This window comes from Haliaeetus albicilla, chromosome 8 (genome assembly GCF_947461875.1).
Source record: "Haliaeetus albicilla chromosome 8, bHalAlb1.1, whole genome shotgun sequence".
Taxonomy (NCBI): Eukaryota; Metazoa; Chordata; class Aves; order Accipitriformes; family Accipitridae; genus Haliaeetus; species Haliaeetus albicilla.
In genome coordinates, this window is record NC_091490.1 from 7639847 (window position 1) to 7660182 (window position 20336).

At 39.3% G+C, this 20336-nt stretch overlaps 1 protein-coding gene across 5 annotated transcripts in view; it reads left to right on the top strand.

The window, feature by feature from the left end:
* Positions 1–1245: 1245 nt before the first annotated feature.
* EPS15 (epidermal growth factor receptor pathway substrate 15) overlaps positions 1246–20336 on the top strand; it is a 52640-nt gene continuing 33549 nt past the window's right edge. For 3 of the 5 annotated variants that reach the window (XM_069788755.1, XM_069788758.1, XM_069788757.1), the window contains exons 1-9: positions 1246–1269; positions 9034–9075; positions 14150–14239; positions 14583–14630; positions 15645–15740; positions 16171–16236; positions 16694–16819; positions 17260–17319; positions 18929–19129. In XM_069788755.1, coding sequence (XP_069644856.1) covers positions 1261–1269; positions 9034–9075; positions 14150–14239; positions 14583–14630; positions 15645–15740; positions 16171–16236; positions 16694–16819; positions 17260–17319; positions 18929–19129 — 738 coding nt within the window. In that variant the 5' untranslated portion in view covers positions 1246–1260. Of the gene's footprint in view, positions 1270–1442; positions 1620–2642; positions 2713–9033; positions 9076–14149; positions 14240–14582; positions 14631–15644; positions 15741–16170; positions 16237–16693; positions 16820–17259; positions 17320–18928; positions 19130–20336 lie in introns of those variants that run through there. The other 2 variants (XM_069788756.1, XM_009915825.2) reach the window with 2 other exon arrangements.

Here is a 20336-nt window from a genome sequence, read left to right on the forward strand (position 1 = left end):
TACTTAGGAGGAAATGAGTGTGAGGTTGGAGGAGAGATGTAACAGTGAGCATATGAATGGTGTGAATATTTTTACATCTGTTCTTTTTGCTTTTTATATTCTTCCCCTCCATATCTTCTTTTTCTTGCTGAAACAATGACTGAGAAACGGGTCGGTAAAGCGGAGCTTCTATAAAACCTTTATTAGAGAATAGGTGGGAAGGAGGGATCCCACATGTTTCATGACAGATGATGAGGAACAGCAGCTCAGAATGACTGCCAGCTGAGGAATGACAGGATGCAGAGGTGGGGCATGAGCATTAGCACAAGCATGAAACTGAGCTGAAGAGTACAAAAAAATGCAGAGTGGTAGAAAATTTAAGAACAGAGAAAGAAAACAAAGCACATTGTGAAACCTTTCCAATAATCAAGTATGACTCCAGGTAGTTTCCTCTTATTGGTCCAAATGTGTATTTCAAGTTTAAATTTGTGCCTAATCCATCTTGGTCTAAAGGAAAAAACCAGGAATGTTTTCCCTCCACCCTCAGTGACTGACGCACAATGTGGTAGCGCAGAGAGCTCAGAATAGTAGTTGAAATAGCCAGTGTGTGGGAGTGAGCAGGTACAGAAGGGTCCGTTCGTGCTCTCCTGTTCCCTGGCTCTGTTGTGGCAGAGGGAAATTCGCCTGGGTGAAGCTGGAGCCCCAAGCAGGAGAAAGAGCAGGAAAATAAAGCGGTGACACGAGTATCGCTTCCAGCCAGTTTGTACACAACTGTTTCTCATGGGCTAGGAGAATGTGGTGCAGCTGGCTTCCCACTCCAGCTTGCTCCTCTTTCTCTTGCTGCCTATGTTGTCTCACAGTTTCTCCTGCCGTAAGGGTTGCTCGTCCCTTTTCTGCTGTTCCCCTCGCAGAAGACCCACCGTTCCCCGTACTGCTCCACCGAGCACAAACGGTCTGACTGGGAGATGGACGCGTACAGCCAAGAGTTGCCTGGGCAGCCGTGTCATCCCCTGTGAGCGGAGGGGTCTGGGGCAGAGAGGCAAGAGGCCGAGCCCAGGGCTGCCCCTCGCTGCTGCTGAGCCAGGAGAGGATGTGTCGGGTCAGCACATCCTGCTGGGCTCACAGGCTGCTTCCTCCTGGGCCCGGTGCCCAATTCTGTTGCAACCGAGCCCAGACCTGATGCACCTCCCGTTCTGGGACTTCCCCCACCTGTGTCACGACTGAACTGGGGGACTGTACCCGTTCAAAATGCTCGAAGCATCTCCCGCAGAAGCAGGGCCGATGGAGAAGGTAAGGGACAGGCCAGGAAGCGGGAGCGGGGAACGTCGGCCACCGTATCAGGCCAAGAACTCCGGCTCCGGGTTTTTGTTGCAGCTGCTTCGAGTGGGCTCGGGCTCCGGCTCCGGCGAGCGCGCTCCGGCGCCCGGTTTTCCTTGCGGCTCCCGCTGCCGTGTGCTGGCGGAGGAGGCCCCGGCTCCGGCCGTCGGGCGGGCGCGGATCCGGTGCCGGGTTTTGGCCGGGGCCGGCTGGGGAAGTTGCCGAAGTTGGGCCGTGAAGTGCCGGGGCCGCGGCGCGTCCTTCCTGCGGCCCGGCCGGTGCATGATGGAAGCAGCATGGCCGCCCACCTCTCCCTGACACAGGTACCTCCCGCCGGCCTCCGCGCGGGGAGGGGGGCTCCCTGCCCGCCCGCCCGCCTCCCTCTGCCGGCGGGCTCCGGGGCCTGGCGCCGTGTGTGTGTGGGGGTGATGGGGATAGGAGCCGGGGCCTGCGGCTGAGCCGCTCCCGCCGCGCTGAGGCGGGCGGCGGGGCCGCTTCGACGCCGCTGGGGAGTGGCTGGGCGCTCCCCGGAGGGCCCCCGTGGCGGCGCGGCTTTGTGTGCCCGCCGCCGCCGCCGCCCCTCAGCCCTGCCCCGCCGCGCTAACGGCCGCGCTAACGGCCGCCGGCGCTGTCAGGTGGCGGCTGAGGGGGGGCGGGGGCGGGGTGTGTGTGTGCGTGTCTGTCTGTGTGGGAGAGCCCCGAGCCGCCACCCGGGGCCGCCGCGGGCGCGAAACGAGATCCCGCCCGGCTGCAGGTGTCTCTGCCCGGGGCCGGGAGCCGGCCTGCCGGAGCCGCGGTCGTTCCCCCGACCGGGAATCGGCCCCTCCGGGCGGGCAGCGCCGCGGTCGCGCCCGGCAGCCCGCAGAGGTCTGGGCTGCGGCGGCCGTAATCGCGGCTGGTCTTTTGTCTTCTCTAAAGACACAGGACGGCTGGTTTAAACAGCAAAATAAACCCCCGAACCCCGCCCCGTAGATTTTGAAGGCGGGTGGTGAACTCGGAGACGACGAGAGTGTTCGCCGAGGGTTTGAAACGCGATAGCCCTGGGCTGGGTAACCGTGCCCCGGTGCCTGTGCGGGCAGCCGCCGGCCCTGCCTGCCTCCCCGCTCGCTTCCCGGAGCTCTGCAGCTGGCAGCACGGGGAGAAACGGGACCGAGGGATTCTCTGGCGGTATACCAGCGTCAGCCTGCTAACCGGCAGCGTGCGAGAAGATTAGCTTGGAAGGGAGAGCTTAATTTCTTGCTTTAACTGAAACTCAGCTCCGAAGGTTATCGCTTAGAAGTCATTTTACCTTTTTGGTGGGCCCCGTGGCATGGGGACACCATTTTTGTACACTGCCTGTACAGGTCCCTGATAGTGAAGAGCTTTGCAGGTGATGGTCTTAAAATGTGGAGAATCGTGGCACCATTTCATGCTCAGGTGATCTCACTTTGCCTAAATTGTTGCTTGCATTTTTTCCTGGTGGTAGCAGAATTGCTTCATACACGTAATTCTGTACTGTTAGGGCTTTGTCTTATTTATTCCCCAGAGATTTCATAGCTAATAAACTGCACTTTTTGTTACTTTTTTGTTTCGTTTAGTAGTGACATGAGAAATTTGCATTCCTACCTGACATAAGCCTGAGGCAGGCCTATTGGTGCACATTCTCCTGGCTTGGGATGTTTCAATCTGATAATTAATTGTCGCGTTTACAGAAAGTAAAGCTGGTAAATAAGCGTGAATCACTTAAGCACATAGAAGTAAACTTAAAAACTTGGCAGCAAGGCTACTCAGTTTGCAGTTACTCACTCATGTAGTCGACTTTTGAGAAAATCATCAACTATGTCAAGGAAAGAAAGGAGGATAGTTCACTGAAAAGATGAACTTCAAATATGTGGAGAAAATAAACATGTCTAAAGATATATAGTTACAAAGTATAGTACCTTCTGTGAAAGCTAGCTTTAATATTAAAAAATGTTAGGTTAGCTTTTTCTGTGTCTTTTTCAACAGTCTTCAAGCAAAAGAAAAAAGTTTAGAACATCTCCTTACTGAAGAGGAGAAGAGTTTTCATAGACCAGCAGCCTTAATTCTGTTGGTCTAAAGGCATGGGCTCTTCTGGCTCTTTATTTGGGGAGAGGGAAGGAGTGTCTGCTCTGGTGTGTTCTACAGCAAGACATTATTGCTTACAGGCAGTGTAATCCTTTCATTGTAGAATTTATTTACTTTTTTGGTCACACGGAAGGGGAACTAAATAAAAAGGCGATAATGTTGACAGAAGCAGAAAAATCACCAGTATCCTTAAAACCATTGTGACTACAGCTTACATCAGTGGTTAAATTGAGGAAGCTATTTCTGTTGTTGTTGACCATTTGTGTGGGGATTTCTTTTTTGTTGTTCGTTTTTTTTCTTCTTGCATTGCATAAGAATCATCTTAGAAAGTCAAGCAAGCCTAAAGATAATTTCTTCAATATAAGTTCTAACTTCTGGAATTCCAGGGTTATGAAAAGTCATAACAAATTAAGTGTTCTAAATCTGTTTAGATGAGCATGAGGAAGTGAAAATGACAGTATAGGGGGTGGGGGATACAGTTACCCGCTGCAGTTAGATCAGGTACTAACACCAGCAATAAAAAGTATGCAGATCGCTACTTTCTGCTGTAGACCACGTGCAGAGAATAAGAGGCATATTAACCTGCAGTCAAGCTCACAATTGTGTCAAATTTTCTTTTCCCATTCCCATGTATGGTTTGACTGATTTAACATGGCTAGGAGGTTGGGTATTTCCAAATGAGACTAGGGTATTTTCAGATGACTTTGCAGCTGCAATGTCTGAGAGGGCTAGACATCCTTTATTTGAATATCGAAGCTCTGTTTAAGTAATTTGAAACTTTTTGGTGCTAATTGTATTCTGTTGGCTGATTAGTAAAAATATTTCAGGACTGCGTAGCTGTAGTGAAATTTGCAACACTCTTTCAAGCATACTTGGTGTAATAAATTGAAGGTGATTCTCTCTCCTTACTCCCCCCAATTTATTAATAATTTGAAGATTCTTTTATCTCCCCATTTTGAACCCATTCTGCAACATCTTGTTTCCACTTGCATTTGCTCAGTAAGTGTTATGGTCTGAGCATAACTGTGAATTTAATATGGAACTTCTAAGGAAACTTCTACTGAGTAAATGTTTTGTTGTGGTTGCCTTTAGTTTGGAAACAACCTAGCAACATCAGTGAGAAGGAACCATTGCTATCTCACAAATTGTCATCTGGTATTGGAAAACCCAAATTAAGCTATAGCCAATATGAGGACTTGTATTTTTGACCTGCTGAGGACAGTTGCTTATCTGGCCTGTTTCATTTAGGGAGCAAGAACAGAAAACTGAAGATGCAGAAAATGCATGTTGAGAGTGGGGAGGTTATGTTTGTTGAAAGCTGGTGTGATAAGGATATTCAAAACCTTCTTGCTGCTCTTGAAAATTGAACTTGTGATTTATTCTGAAAAGCTGCTTATGTGTGATTGAGGGGGAAGCTCACAGTTTGGGGAAGGACTGTAAAGAAATATTCAGGGAGAATAGGAAGATAACTTTTTGTGTTTGTCTTCCTGATGGTGTGAAATGCTTCTTGTGAAAAATGTGGTAGTTGTCTTAAAGTAGTTATGAACTGCTTTGGTAAACAAGACAAAGTCATGTAATATCAATTTGTATCCTAATTAGCTGCAAGTCTCAGTTTAAACTTCAGTATTTTGTCACAGAGTCCAGAACACTGTGCTTTGTTGTTGAAGGGAAGCATTGAATATTACAACTGAGGCTAAACTAGACAGATACCAGTCTAACGCAGGCATTGCCACGATTAATGTCTTGTTACTGGAATACATAGGATGTAAATACTTGCAGTATGAATGGCACTCTCATAGTAATATATATGTTACATATAATGTAGAGCCAAAGCTTTTGAGGTCTCTGGCAAACTTTGGATTTTTTCTTTTCTTTTTTTTTTTAATGAATCAACAAAATGATAAAATAAGATCTTAGTTTGTTCTTTTTACTGGAGTGAGAGATCTGTTGTTCCTCTTTCTGTCCTCCATGAAAGATGAGGAAATCTGAGTATGCATGTGTGTGTGTTTAAACTTGAGTATAGAGGAGGGTGACTGTTCCTAAGGCAGATAGAACTTAATTTGTTTTGATTGAATTGCATCAACCATGTTGGAGAGTAGCTGCATCCAAAAAGGCAGCGGAGCTACTCTTTCATGTTCTACAGGCTTTGTTCAGTACTGATTAGAAGATGGTGGAGGTTTCCTGTAGTGATTTGAAAATGAAGTCAAACCATTCTGAATTATGCAGAGAGAAGATGGCAGAGTTTTTGTGCATGCTTGAGCTGTTTAATGGGATTGAAAGTGCTGAATTTTGAAGTATGTGGTAATATTTGTATATAAATTTATAGTAAATATTTTCTTATCTTTACTTTTGTTATTGCTGTAGGAGATGTGCTCAGTTATATAATGGAAAGTGGTAGAAAGCTTTTACCACGAAACACTTCAGATAAGACAGTAAAGCAATAGCGGAAAAAGAGACAAGTTGATTATTGTTTGGAAAAGGCATTGTAAGAAAACCAGCTTGCCTTAAACTTACCTGCTTTTTGGCTGGCTGACTACGCGAAGAACATTTATGACCAGATTGTGTCGTTTGGCCTGGAAACTCTTAAAACGAATCCTAGAGCTTTGCATCATGATAGAATGCAGTATTTTGGATTTTAATTGTGATAGAATAGCTTGTTTCTCCCCTTCTCTCTCCTTTGGGTTGAAAGGGAAAGGTTTTTTTTTCCTCAATGGACAGCTTTTTTCGGTTTATTTTTAAACCCTTTTGTGCAAAGGAAGGTTGTGGATGGTTGGGGTGGACAGACTGGTAGTAGTATCTTACTACACCTAAATGGCAGTGTGCTAGAGGGATGAAAACATGGGGATATAAAGGCTTGATTGACAACAGGACATGAAAAAGGCAGGTATCGCTGAAGGTGTTTTTTATTGCCTAGGTTAGTATTCTAAAGTTCATAGGTTTGTAACAAAGGTGGTAATTACTAGAACAGATGTTACTCTTAGAAGTGATGAACTTTTAAAGGGAGTCATAATATTGTATTTCTATTTTTGTATGCTGTGGAATCTGACCTTTTCTCCCTCCCTCCTTTTTGTATTGAAAACAAGGTGAATTTACTCTCTGCAATTGGTTGTTACAAATCCTATAAAAAGAATTTTGCCAGGTAAATTCTACAGCAGCACTTTGAAAGTGCTTATCTCAGAAGCATATCCTAGACTATATTTGTATCTGTTGTTTTATTGTGGGGTATACTTTGAAGGAAAAGCAAGTCTGTTACTAGTAAAATAGCCTGGGAAACTTTTTTACTACTATTATTCTATTTGGCGTCACAGGAAGTTCCAGTTACTGGAGTGATACTGATGTTAAAATGAGTATTGGAAACACTAATGAAATAAATAAGAATTACTGGCTCGTACTCTAAGTACTGAATGAAAAGATTGTTTTGCACTTAGTGTTTTCATTGCAGGACTTCAACATGATGTTTCCTGTCCAGGAGTGACAATGATTGGTTTGGCTGTAATAATGAAACACTTGGCTGAACAAAGGGTCATATTGGGCAAGAGGGATGATGCATGAGAATTGATACTTCTAGCATATGCACTGGCCAACTCTGTTCTAGTTTTCTGCTCATAGCTTTAATTTGATTCTGTGCCTCTTCTTTTACATTATAACAAAGTAATACTTAGTGAGTAAAATACTTGAATGTTTAGGAGAACTAGCCCTCTAGATTGCTATTCAAAGTGTAGCTGAATTGGTAAGTACAGCATTTGAGGTTTAGTTAGGAAAGTACAGTATGCTTTGGAGCATGCTGGAAAGTGGTTGAAAGTGTTGTTTGTTATATTGGTGTTATGGTAGTCAGAAGTCTGGCAAAACTAGAATATATTTCATCAGGCTATTTTAAGGGATGTGTAAATGCCTGTTTAGTTGATGGCTGAAAAAATAAAAGTCTTTGGGTACCAGAGCAAAGTCAGAGCAAGGTTAAGTAAGCTATATAAATTGAGGAATTGGAGTGAATACAAATGATGGTTTCCCAGCATATGTGATTTTTAATGTCTGGCTATTTGAGAGGTACTTCTAACCCACCTCCCAACAAACATTCAAAACCTCACCACTCACCCCCACCCCCCAAAAAACCCAAATCCTAGAGAATCAGACACTTAGAAGAAACTGAGTGTCTCTGGGGCAGTGTACTTGCTGAATGAGCAGATGTCAAGGTGTGAATGAAAGTTCTCCTGTTATTTCTAGCCATTTTCTATAATTTATCTTTCAGGATGTTCTGGTGATACTGCACACATTCTGTAGTTGAACAGGATCACACTAAACCCCTGATTTCTACCAAACTTCCCCTCTTAATATTCTTTGATAATCAGCACCTGTGAACATCTAAGTGCTTAGCCAAAAGAGCAACTTTATTAGCTATTGCTGTAGGAAAATATATGTGGTTTTATTTAAGCTGTCACCATTTATATGTGCTGTAGTAAAGTGTTTTCTACAACTGTATGATTGACAGCATCTAGAATACTGTTGGTGTCCATATTTTGATGCAAACTTCTAAATTTTAAAGCCAAAGCTACCTTTTTGGATTCAGTTTACACAAAGGTCTGTAAATCCTGTGTTTTAAGATTATATTCCTCTTAAGGGGGAGAATTCTATTTTTGGATGATATTCAAACTTAGGTGGTTAGGGTTTTTTTTAGTACATATTGTGTAATTAACTTGTATTATGCTCAGTTGTTCCATGTGGGTTTGTGAGGGCAACACATTGTGATAATTCTAGGGTTATCCTCTGCGTAAATGCACCCAGTCATACACACAATCTTTGGTTTAGGCAACACGTACTTCATGAAGATAGTATCTGATTTTGTGCCTGTTTTTACATCGGGGAAGAGAGGTAACCGGAACAATACATTTCTTGGGAATCTCTAGGGCAAGGGTATTTGGTATAGGCCAAGATAGTAGGTTTTGCATGGTTTCAGGCCTTGGGCTTTTTTAGAGTTTCTAAGAATGGTTTAAAAATAAATTCATAAAGAAAGAGCCTTTTCCAAAGAAGCTCTTTTATCCTTGTCCACCTAAGTTTAGGTGAGCACTGAATGTCTGGTAGATGGCAGTGGAATTAAGATAGAATTTATCTCTGGCAAGGATTCCAGTTACAAAAATCTAAGTTAAAATATTACTCTCTCTCTTAATTTGGTTCCATTGCTGTGGATTTAGTTGTGAATCCAGGAGTTAATTTGGATACCTGAAAATTTTACAGACTAGTTGCATATGACACTAAATTCTAAAGAACAGTGCAGTGGATAACAAAATTATATTGCTTTGTACTCATTAGAGAGCACTTCCTAGCCTGTATCGTTTCAGGTTTCTTCTTTTGCCTATAGATGATCTTGCTTAAGAGTTCTTGTTTAATACTGCCTAACCTGGTGATTTGTCTGATAGTAATCTGATAGTGGTTAGTATCACTGACTTCAAAACAAGAAGTTAGTCTTCTAAAAGTTACAGCATGAAGAGCTGTCATAGTCCTCATCATTTTACAGAATAAATAGAATAATATAAATGCTTAATGACTCTTTGGAGACCAATAGGAATTGTTTTATATCTTTATTTATCCAGGGAGAGAGGAGTTGAAATATGGATCTTTAGGGTTAATTTTCTCTCTCTCTCTCTCTCTCTTTTATAGCTATCAAGTGCAAATCCTGTGTATGAGAAATTCTATCGACAGGTATGTATCTTCTTGTTGAAAGAACAAACTTTATTTTGTATTTAAAAGAAAGAATATTCTTTTGCTATGAACTGCAGCATGGCCAACAGTGTGTAAACAATAAAAATTCAAGGAAGGTTATTCTGCTTTAAAATATATTTTTATAGTAGCTAACATTTAGGTCTGAGCTATATCAATATAAATTTAATATTGGTTGTAAGATAACTTATTTAATTTGCGAGGGAACTGCCAGGTATATATGACATACATCACTTTACAGTTATGACAGACTGTTAGCTCTTGGAATGGAGTAAATTCTTGTGAAATACTATATTGAGATTTTTGTTCCTTTTTACAAGTGAAACCGAATTTCTTGTGTTTGTGGTGCAGTCAGCGTTATGTAAGACTTGCATCTCTCTCAGAGCATCCCCAGAGGTTCTTACAGGATGCTGTAAGGAGTGAAATTTGGGTGGAAGGCTGCTGAACGCCAAAAGAATGCATGTAGTCCTTGTAGCTTCACTCAACGGATACAAATCTTTTGACTTTATAAAGTAAAAATAAAATATCATATATATGAAAATATAATAATAAAAATTTTATGTATCACCTGTCTTTTATATTTAGGCCCAGCACAAAAAAGGTGTATTAATTCCTGTAAATACAGCTTTTTTGAAAAACAGCTGTTTCAACTACTCTATAATAGCAATATTTTGTATCATGTGCATAGTATACATTATTGTGCGAACATAAATAATATGAAGACTTTCAAGGAAATGTAAACTAAATGAATGACTGTATAAAACAATTAAAAATGATCTTTTTTTTTTTAAATAGAAAGACCTGATGAGTAATTGATGAACACTGTAAAAAAAAAACCAACCGTATAGGAAGTTTTTTTTTTTAATCTTTGTGCAACTGGTAATGTTCCTGTCTGTTTGTCCTAAGACAGGATATAGTGTATATGACCTCTTTATTTAGGAACTTCTTTTGGGCGTCAATATTAGAATGTAGGCTTATCTGCTGGGGAAGAGAGAAGACCATGATTTCTAGCCATGCTCTATTTTTGGATTGTGCTTAGAGGATTAGTCCCATTATCAAGCACATAAAACAGCAGTTAAAGTGTATCAGCCTATGATGCCTGGAAAGTTTGAGCTTTCTATTTTACATTAACAAGGGTTTTTCTCCACTACAGGAGAGTAGCAGATTTGAAATCGCTAAGCAAGGAGAGAGAGTTTACCTTGATCTAAGTTCGCATGGCTCCTGAAGGTTGAAGGAGATAGTATCACCCTCACAAAGTTTTCCTTCAGTCTGAGGGACAAATCCACTGTGTGTCTGTCTCTAGGCATTGGATTAAAAGCCTTAGGAGAATCCCATATTATGGTGATCGTTATAAGGTCACAAGAAAAGGCAAGGAACTAATTTTTTTGCATGTTAAGTTTCCTAGCTCAGTACTGCTGTCACTGTCATGTTATCATCTTTGGCACATGCCTGTCTGTCTCTTCCTCCTGACTGCAATTGCTTAACTACTGAAGTGTGAAGCAAAAAGTTGGATAAAGAAACTAAGTTTAAGCACAAACCTGATACTGATTCCTAAGTCACGTAGCATCTTGCATTTGTTGGAATATATAGCCTAGTGAAATTGGAGCACTGTTTGTTGTCCAGCAGTCTCTGTAGTGTACAGGAATGGGGATTCCTTAAACGTGATGTTACTGTCAGTGAAGTTGTGCCGATGGATTTGTTTTCCAGAGGATTAATTTTCTGACTTGCTCAGTCAAACTCTTTTCTGCAAGCGTTTGTCCTAATGAGTAGCTGTGTCTAAAGATTTTCAGTTGCACTAGGTAACTTTTTCCTTCCATCCTTTAGATAAGGATATGTCAACTTCCAGAATAGAAATGTTAGAAGACATTTCCCACTTTGTCCTATGGTGCTGGTAGAGTATGATTTTTATCCTTTCATACCGGAAGCGCTTCAGAGTGTTCCATGCAACTTGAGAATAAATTCATCACCTGAAATAGCTCTGATGCTTAGTACACTTCCAGTTCTATCACAAACTTAAAGTAATTAATCTGGCATAACGTGTGTTGTGAAATGGGTATAAATCCTGGGCTTTGTACTTAAAATCCAATTGAAATCTTAACCTTTCAATGGGGACATGCTTCTTTCAAACAAAAGTTTTTCTGTTTAACCTTTTCTAGACTGACTCTCAAAACAGGGTGAGGTTAAAGGATACATGTAAATACATGTGTTAAAGTGGAAGGAAATTACTTAATCATGTGATGCAGTGTAGCAGGTAAGCAGTATGCCTGAGCTGCTGATGAATTCTTGATGAATCCTGAGTTGAAGTACTTACCACTGTTACCTTGTGACCTAATGACGTCAGGTGTACGTTTGTAACTTTTAATCATTCTGGCCTTACAAAAGACAACTTGAAACAAGAGAGTTGTTGGCCACTATGAAAACAGCTTTTTGCACATCAGAGAAAAAGCTCTACAAAGTTGGTTATAACTGACGAACACCAGCGATCTTCTCAGTGTGATAGTCAAATGTAAGCCAATTTTCTGCAGTATTTTAATGCTTAGTAACTACCTGCATCCCAGCATGCAAGGCTCAGGAATTTGTACAGAAATTGAAATCAGCCATTTAAAAAAAAAAAAAGTTTCTAAAATTTAGGTAATTAGTTCCACAAAAAGAAACTGTATCCATATTGGGTTCAACAAGAATCTTGCTTAAATCCCTTAAAGTCACCTTCCTCTGGGTTGGAGGTGGGGAAATAAAAAATAAACACAGCTGATACTGTGTTGCTTTGTGACTTTCCCTAAAGAGTAGAAAAATCCTAGGCTGGAGGTTTTCTGAGTGGATGCCAAGATTACTGTGCTTATGTGCAAGGTCAACTCCACTAACTGAAAAGGGGATTTGATGGGTGTCTTGGCAACTTTTTACCTATAATATGAGCAGCACTCCCATACAGACTGAATTAGATTTTTTTAAAAAATCTGAGGAGCAGGCTAACTACAACACTGTAGTGCTTGTAATTTTATTGTCCTGACCAGGGAATCCTCAGTTATAGGAAACAACCTCTCCTAAGTAAAATCATATTAGTTATGTTGAAAACAAAAGATGTTTTCACTTTCGTATTAAATGATGCTTTTGGGATTGCTTTCAGAGTTTTTTCTTCACTTTTAGAAGAAGTGTCTTAAGACAACCTTCATCTGCTGCAGCATGCTTTCCAAATGATAAATTCTCAGCAGTCTTTCACTAGCTACTTCCAAGCCCATCTTGGGAGCTGTTTGCTTTGAGCACCTTGTGTGTGCTGCACCTGTGAATTTGGAAGGTTGGTCTTACGTTCTGAACAAAAACATTCAATATAGTCTTTGTTTAAACACAAAGCTATGAGACTGTAAGTGATGCAATATATCATCATGAAGTGTTTTGCTGTGTATTCCCAAACTTTCTGTTCTATCTGAAGCACTAGTTTTCACTAGGCATTCTCAGGCTATTTCAAAGAAAGCCATGATGACTCAGTGTTCAGCAAGTGCTCAAAAAGCACTGATCTTCAAAAGGGGGTACTGGGAAATCTAATGCCAGCATCAAGTTATTCTTTCTGTGCATGTACTTCAGTTTTCCATGCATGCTCGCTTATTTGTATGATTTCAGTTTTGGTTCTCTGTCTCTTTCTCTCCAGGAAGTGTGGAAAGTAAGTGACCTCTGTTGCCTCTCTCCTGTCCTTTAAAATGTTTATCATGTCGCAAAGTCTTCAGAATTTCAGGGCATCTCATCTGATCATAGATGGGAAGACTCTGTTTTTGGAGATAATATTATGTTATTTTTCTCTATAAAATGCAATATATTATTTGATCTCTAGAACTTGAGGAGCTGTACAGCTACCTGTGTGACGTAGTAAGCCTGACAGTTTGAACTGACTGAAGATTCCTTTAGTCCTCCTCTCCATACTGTGCCCCTTTTAGGCATCCTTTTGGTTTAGACTCTCAAAGACTCACAGCTTTTCCTCTATTTCCCTTGTCCTCATGTAGGTGAAGTAAGTTTTACTGCTTGCTTCTTCCACCTGAAGTTATAGCTGAGGTACTGTTTTCGCTTAGGAACTTGGCTAACGATCTATTTTAATGATCTCCCTATTGATCCAGGAGGAAATGCATGCTGGTTGATATTCTGCCAAAACTATCACTGACTTCTTCATTGTGTAAAGAAGTTTCACTTCAGGGAGTAAGCATTTCCCTCTTCTAGGGTGGTAAACATATCTTCAAGCAGTGTCTTCTTTTTCAGACCGTAACAGTAATGAATTCAGAGCTGGACAATTAAATGTAATAAAACTCTGGGACTTCTCTGTCCTTACAAATCAAATGTTTTCCAGGCATCATGAATAAAATCCTGTGATTACGAAGGGCTAATTAGATAGGTTCACATGATGGCCTAATATGAACAAGCTCCCATATCTACTGCATAATGTGAGAAATTCTTGAGCCTTTGTCTGTACTTGAAACTGGAGAACTTGAAACCCAGGCATGATCAATGGTTAGAAACTTACAGCAGTGGACATTTGATTGTTTGCATATGTATTAGTGTTTTTTCCTCAGTTTTTAAGTGGAATTAATCTAAAGCTTCTGTTAGGGTGCTGGCTTGTGACCTGGGAGACCTGGCTTACCTTCCTTGCTTCTGCCCCAAACTGGGTCATCTAGGAAAAATTGTTATCTCCCTGTGTCTCTACTTGTATACAGACAGATGGGGATAATAGTGTATTTTTCTGGAACATTGTAAAACATATTAGAGTGTGAAAGATGCTTAGATATATATGCATAATGTGTCTTAAATTTGGCAGTGTTAGTTTAAGATAACAGCTTCCAAAGCCTGCCTATTAATACTAAATCTCAAGCAGCTAGGTCAAAATGTCTGAATTCTAATGTAACATGATTATTAATGAAAGGGAGTTTTTCTTTTCCAAAAAAAGTCTAAAGATAGTTCTCAAAGTGACTATGTTAACTTGAGCATTCTTCTTTGCTAACTTTTTGAGAGCCTGTGTAAAGAGACTGCATCAATTCAAAAGCTAATTTATCATGTGAGTTTTTTTTTCTCTCCCTAGGTTGATTCTGCTAATGCTGGAAGAGTGTTAGCTTCTGATGCAGCTGTTTTCTTGAAAAAGTCTGGATTGACAGATTTGGTACTTGGAAAGGTATTTAATGACAATTATTTAATTATCCTGTCTCTTGCTTCAGTTAGTATCCTGTGTAAATTAAAATACTTAGTGGTACTACAGGATACATGATCTTCCCTAATGTGTTTTCAGTTGTGCTATCCAATGGTTTCCAGCTTCAGTGTCCTTGCTTATTCTACTATGTATGTAGCTCAAGGTGGAAATTAAAATGATATTTAAATTTGTCACCACAAATAAGTGCTATCATAAAAGTTAAGACCTGAACTTTCATCCACAAATGCATTGTTAAATGTAGTGAGAACTTGTCAGTTTCCTCTCATTCCTGTGGAACACTTATGTGTCTATTATTTTTATGTTTCAGATTTGGGACTTAGCTGATACTGATGGCAAAGGTATCCTGAATAAACAGGTATGATTATTTATATGATGTATGAGGTTACTCTAACCATTAGCAAGCCTTGAAAAAAGATGAAAGTTCAGATTTCTGGATCAGGAAAGCAGTTTTTCTAACTGATTTGGGTTTTTTTTCAGATTTTTCTAATTGGAACTAGATATGTACTTCCCACTTCAGTGTAAGCTACAATAAATTAAACAGCCTTCAGCTCCTCATCAGTTTTTCTTGGAAGTCATAAAATGAGCTGCTGTGTAGCTGTGCAATACAATATACTGAAAAGTAATTTAAGGGTTGATATACTGTATTTACTACAAAGGTGACTTTTCCTCTTAGTCTTGGAGGAAATTGAATGTGGAAATTAAAATTCTAGTAAAATCTTCAAAATTCTTATTTATCTAATTTTAGTGGACTTGACATTAGTACATTCTGTTTGGAGTTGTTCTTCCAAAGTTGTAGCAATGAGCAGTATGGCAGTCAGACTTGCGTATCAGTGGTGCTACTGAAAAGCTCTAATGTGCATTGCTGTTTGGTTTGAACTATAGTTATTTAAATAACTGCCTGTAGAGACATAACTACTTCATCCCATGCTAGGAAAAGGAGCAGCTTGTGGCATCTACCAATTTTATTTTTTTTTCCTCCAGACTTCATTTGGTTCATTTTTCTCATTGCTGTACCTTTCTTTCCTCCCACTTCATCAACTGCCACTTTTGTGATCAACTCACTTCCTCCAAGATAAAGAGCTGTAATTGCTACTTTAAATTTTTACTGCTCTGCCATAGAAGACCTGAGTGCTGAGAACTGACTACACTAGCCAGGAAGTTACTAAATGCTTGGAGCTAGTAATCACAAACTTTGCCTCACTGGAGGAATTTAGCAGTGGCTGACTGCTGCTTTCTGTCACTTTGTGACCCCCTTTGAAGCCATTCGCAATGCTCTGTATATATAGCAGTACTAGAAAAGCTCTTAATTCTTCTGAAATTTGAGTATTTTCATATAATAAATCCTTTAAAATTTCATTTTTTCCTGTAGGAATTTTTTGTGGCTTTACGACTTGTAGCATGTGCACAGAATGGATTGGATGTTTCCCTGAATAGTCTTAACTTGCCTGTTCCTCCACCAAGATTTGTAAGATTTCTTTTTTTAATTGAACCTATTGACTCATTATTAAGAACTCCTTTTAAGTGAACAGTGAGGAATGTTTGGTATAAATGCCAAACACTTCTGAAAGTGATGTTGTAGGGCAATAGGACCCTACAACAGGGGAAAATTAAGCAGCATGGAATAAGAATAAGGTGCTATATGTTCTAGTGGGGATTTGACTATAAAATTGTGTATAATTTGAATATATATGGTATTTGTTCTGTTAGCATTGTCCTTAATGGAAGAAACATTGTAAATTTCTTACTCTAGATAGTGGTATCCTTAACTAAAGTATGAGTGCCTAAAAAGCAGTTCTGGGTTTGAGAAGGAACACCTTCTCAAATACGGGAGTAGTTTTGCAAGGTCAGAACCATGTGTCTTCTAATGTGGGGGTTTTTTTCCTGTTTTTCCTTAGACTGATACTAGTAGTCCTTTGCTACTCAGTGGAACAGCATCAAGTGATGTACCATGGGCTGTTAAGGTAAAATAAAGATCAGGCTATTACCTAGAACTATGATGTGGTTTGCAAGAAGACGTTAAGTCTGTTCAAGAAAAATATAATGCTACTGGTAGCTGTAGTTCATAAAGTACGATAAATTACCATTCATGTCAAATCTGCAATTGGGCTAGTAGACCTAATTTGATAAAAACACCTGACCTTGGGGAAATATCTTCATGTTTAGAGATTTGAAACAAAAGAAAAGGAATAGTTACCTGAAGCTGTGAAAATAACTGAAGAATAAATCTCACTGGGTTTTGGATGACTCTTTAGCTGACTTAAAAGAAAATATGAAAAAGATATTATTTGTAAGCATCAGGAACTGCAATGTGTGTGTTTCCAACTGTAACTTAAAATTAACACTTTTGAAAGAACTACTACTTCTTAGGCTAGGAGCGTGACTGTTTCCATAAGTAATATTTTTCTTCTGCCCCTGCAGCTGGAAGACAAGGCCAAGTATGATGCTATTTTTGACAGTCTAAATCCTGTGAATGGACTGTTGTCAGGTGATAAGGTGAAACCTGTACTCCTTAACTCGAAACTGCCAGTGGATATCCTAGGACGAGTAAGAATATCTTTCTTCTTAATTGTTAATTCACAAATAACAACTGTGCTACACTCAGCAATATCTGTTTTTCGAATTGAAGATTTGTAGTAATGAGCCTAACTATTAAATACTATCTTATGGAGTGGCCACATGTATAACTATTAAACTGTAAAAAAAACCCCAAAACTTTTGATATTTTGATAGATTGCCTCTTACTACAGTGTATTGCTTTAACACTTGGTTTAGGTCAGGGTGCCCTTAGTGCACTCAGTCTCCAACTTAACAATCTCTCTTCTTATATGAATGTATGTTGCTCACTGAAAACTAATGCTGTTAATCTTAATAGAACTTAGGGTGTGTGGGGGGAGGCTGTTCTCACATTTGTTTTTAATGAGTTTTTAAATAGGAAACTGCTGCAGTTCAGGCAAACATCCCTATATTCTGCTTTTTATTGGTAGGTGTGGGAATTGAGTGATATTGACCGTGATGGAATGTTGGATCGAGATGAGTTTGCAGTTGTAAGTATCTTCTGCCTCTTGGATTTTGAAAGCCTAATGGCAGGGGTTTAAAATAGATGCATTGTGTATTAATTTTTGACTGTGTGATTAATTTATTGCCTTTATTCCGAGACCTTAATCAAGTTTTAGTACTATTTAATGTTTCTGTCAGTTTGTTGAATGTCTCTCAATACACAGCAGTAACTTTCTTTGTGGGCTAAATGAGCCATTAAAAACTTAAACCTGTGATCTGCTGTCCCACAGGACTGAGTGTTTTCAGTGAATAAGTTTTACCTTAACCTTTAGTGTTTTAGTGCTTGAATGTCTCAAGATAACTTTGAGGAAAATTTTAAAGAAATTATGTATAAATTCTTCAGAAGTTTGTAGCAAGTTAGAATTTTAACACTATTAATGCCAGGACTCATGAAATAGTGTAAGAAGTGGTAAGTAAGTTTCATTTCACCCAAGAGATGGCAAGTGAGAAGAGAGTGGGAGGCTCTTGTTTTTGAAGTCTTTCTAAGTCTTGAATGTGATAGTAGCCATGCATCAACTTTCTCTCAAAACTTCCAGCTTGTTTTTGCATGTAAGTGAATTGGAGAGGAAGAAATTATGTGTTCATGCTGGAGGAGACGGTTTCATTTTATGTAGAGAAATATCAAACCTAACTTTAAAGGTTTGGAAAAGCTAACAAAATATCCTAACTGCATTCTGTGTTGCGAGAATCTTGAGAAAGTAATATGACCTTTCTGCCCTCAGGTGGGACTAAAGCCAGCCTTTAATTTTAATTTCTACAAACTAAACTTTTACTCATGCTTTCAGAGTCAAAATTAAAAAATAAAATAAAAAGAAAATTAAAAATACCTGTTTAATTTCCAAAAATTGATGTTACGGACAACATCAAAACCTTTCTTTGTTTCTTTGTAATATAAATATGATGAATTTACCTTTTTCTGCTGTCGTGTATTTTTGAGAAAGGATAAAAGTGTAAAAATTGCTTTCTTGAATATTGTTCTAGTCATTTTCAGGCACCTATATGATGGAGTTTGTTTTGAAACCAATTCCTTTAAGACCCTAGTAGTTAACTGTTACTGTATTTGATTTCCTGTGTTTAATCTGTAATTCTTCAGACTTTTAGCTGTGAGATCAGATGATTGATATGCTCTAGGAAAATGTTTGAGATACTTTACCGATTATATCAATTTAATTTATTATAAGATTTGGTTTAGATGCAGTTCTGTGTCTTGAACAACAGTCATAAAATTATTAAAACGTACAACCACAATAAAAGAATAGTGATTCCTGGAAAAACAGTGAATACATTAAAATTAATTTTTTTGAAGTGTTCTCTCAAATAAAATTCCACAAGTGGTGCTACAAACTTGGTAATATTGAGGAGAATCATTTTAAAGTTCTAAAAGATACTGAATTTCATTTGCTAAGCGCTGAACCTCAAAAGAAAGTAGTAATGAAAAACATAGGTCAGAAGACAATAAGCTGCAATTCAGTTGAGGGAGCTTGTAAAGGAGAAACATAATGAAAAAATGCTATGAAGTTATTTCTTAACTAATTCTTTAATTTATACATTTATTTCTTATGTATTTACATCCACACACCTTGTTTTCTTGTTCAGGCCATGTTTTTGGTATACTGTGCTTTGGAGAAAGAACCAGTGCCAATGTCCTTGCCTGCAGCTTTGGTGCCACTATCCAAGAGAAAACCTATCAGTGTTCCAGGAGCAATGCCATTAATTCCATCTTCAACATCTACCAAAGAGTCTCATCAGTCCTTGCCACCTGTAGGCATTTTAGCTGCCAAAACACCATTAATGCAGGTAAAGTTCTGAAGTTACTTTGGGTTACAATATTTCTGCTTTAATGTTGTGCTTTGGAGACTGCCTGGAAGGAGAGTCTTGATACAGTTTTTAGTTTCCTTTTTGCCCTGTTGATTGGTTGATGAATTTGAGGAGGCTGAGGGGAAGACCAGGTGGAGAGGTATAAAATTTATCTTGTTCTGCTTTTTCTAGATGTCTTCAGATATAAACTGTTGGATAAAAGAATATTATTTAGTAAAGATTTTGAAGATATATTAAAAATTAATTATTTCAAGGCATCAAGCTCAACTCACAGGTCAGAATATTAAGAAAAAGAGTTTAAAAATGTAGCCCAGGTACACATCTGCAGAACATAAGTCTTCTGGCTGAGGACTGATTTGAATATGGACAAGTCTTAGAACAAATTGTGGCAAGCATGTATGTGCAGTTGTATGTGTGCACACACATGTAATTTGAAGAAGGCGTTAATGAAAATGGAATAGATGAATGCAAGTAATACGAAAAGGAAGCAAAAGGTCTGGTATATCCACCTAAACACAAGATCTGGTGTTTGTTCCGAATGTGATTATTAAGAAGCTTGACACCTCTTACCCTCCCCCAAACATCTTATTTAATCCTGGTCATTTTAGAATCCAGAATTCTGGAAAATGTATTTCCGAGTAGATTATAACTTACTAGTTCTATTCCAAATAAGAAACTGAGAAGGCAATCTGAGGTAAGAACTGTAGTACTTAATGCATAAGATGCTGCTTGGACATTTGGGTACTCAAATATGAGTAATCAGTTATAAACTGGCATCTTAATTCTGGAGGTGCCAAGGTTTCATCTGGCAATTTACTTGACTGATGGTAACTCTTGCTGTCTGTATTACAAAGCAGTGCCATTCTGGATGAGTGTTTCAGTGTATGTTTTGTGTACAGCACCATTTGGGATTCACCTGTTAAGTGTCCTTGTACGCTGAAATTAATTAGCATTCATAAGCATGCACTTGAAGCCATTTTCACTCAAAAAACCCAAACATCTTTAAAGTAGTTTAGTGTTTGGAAAAATTGCTGAAGTAAGAGAAGTGGCTCTAATTCCCATCTTTACTTTGATTGGAGGTACATTCTACAATTTAGAATGTGCCAACTATTAACAGTCTGGGCTTGAGTGGTCCCTGCAGCTAACGGTCTCCAGCTGTGTAAAGAGGAATAAAATTGATAGCGCC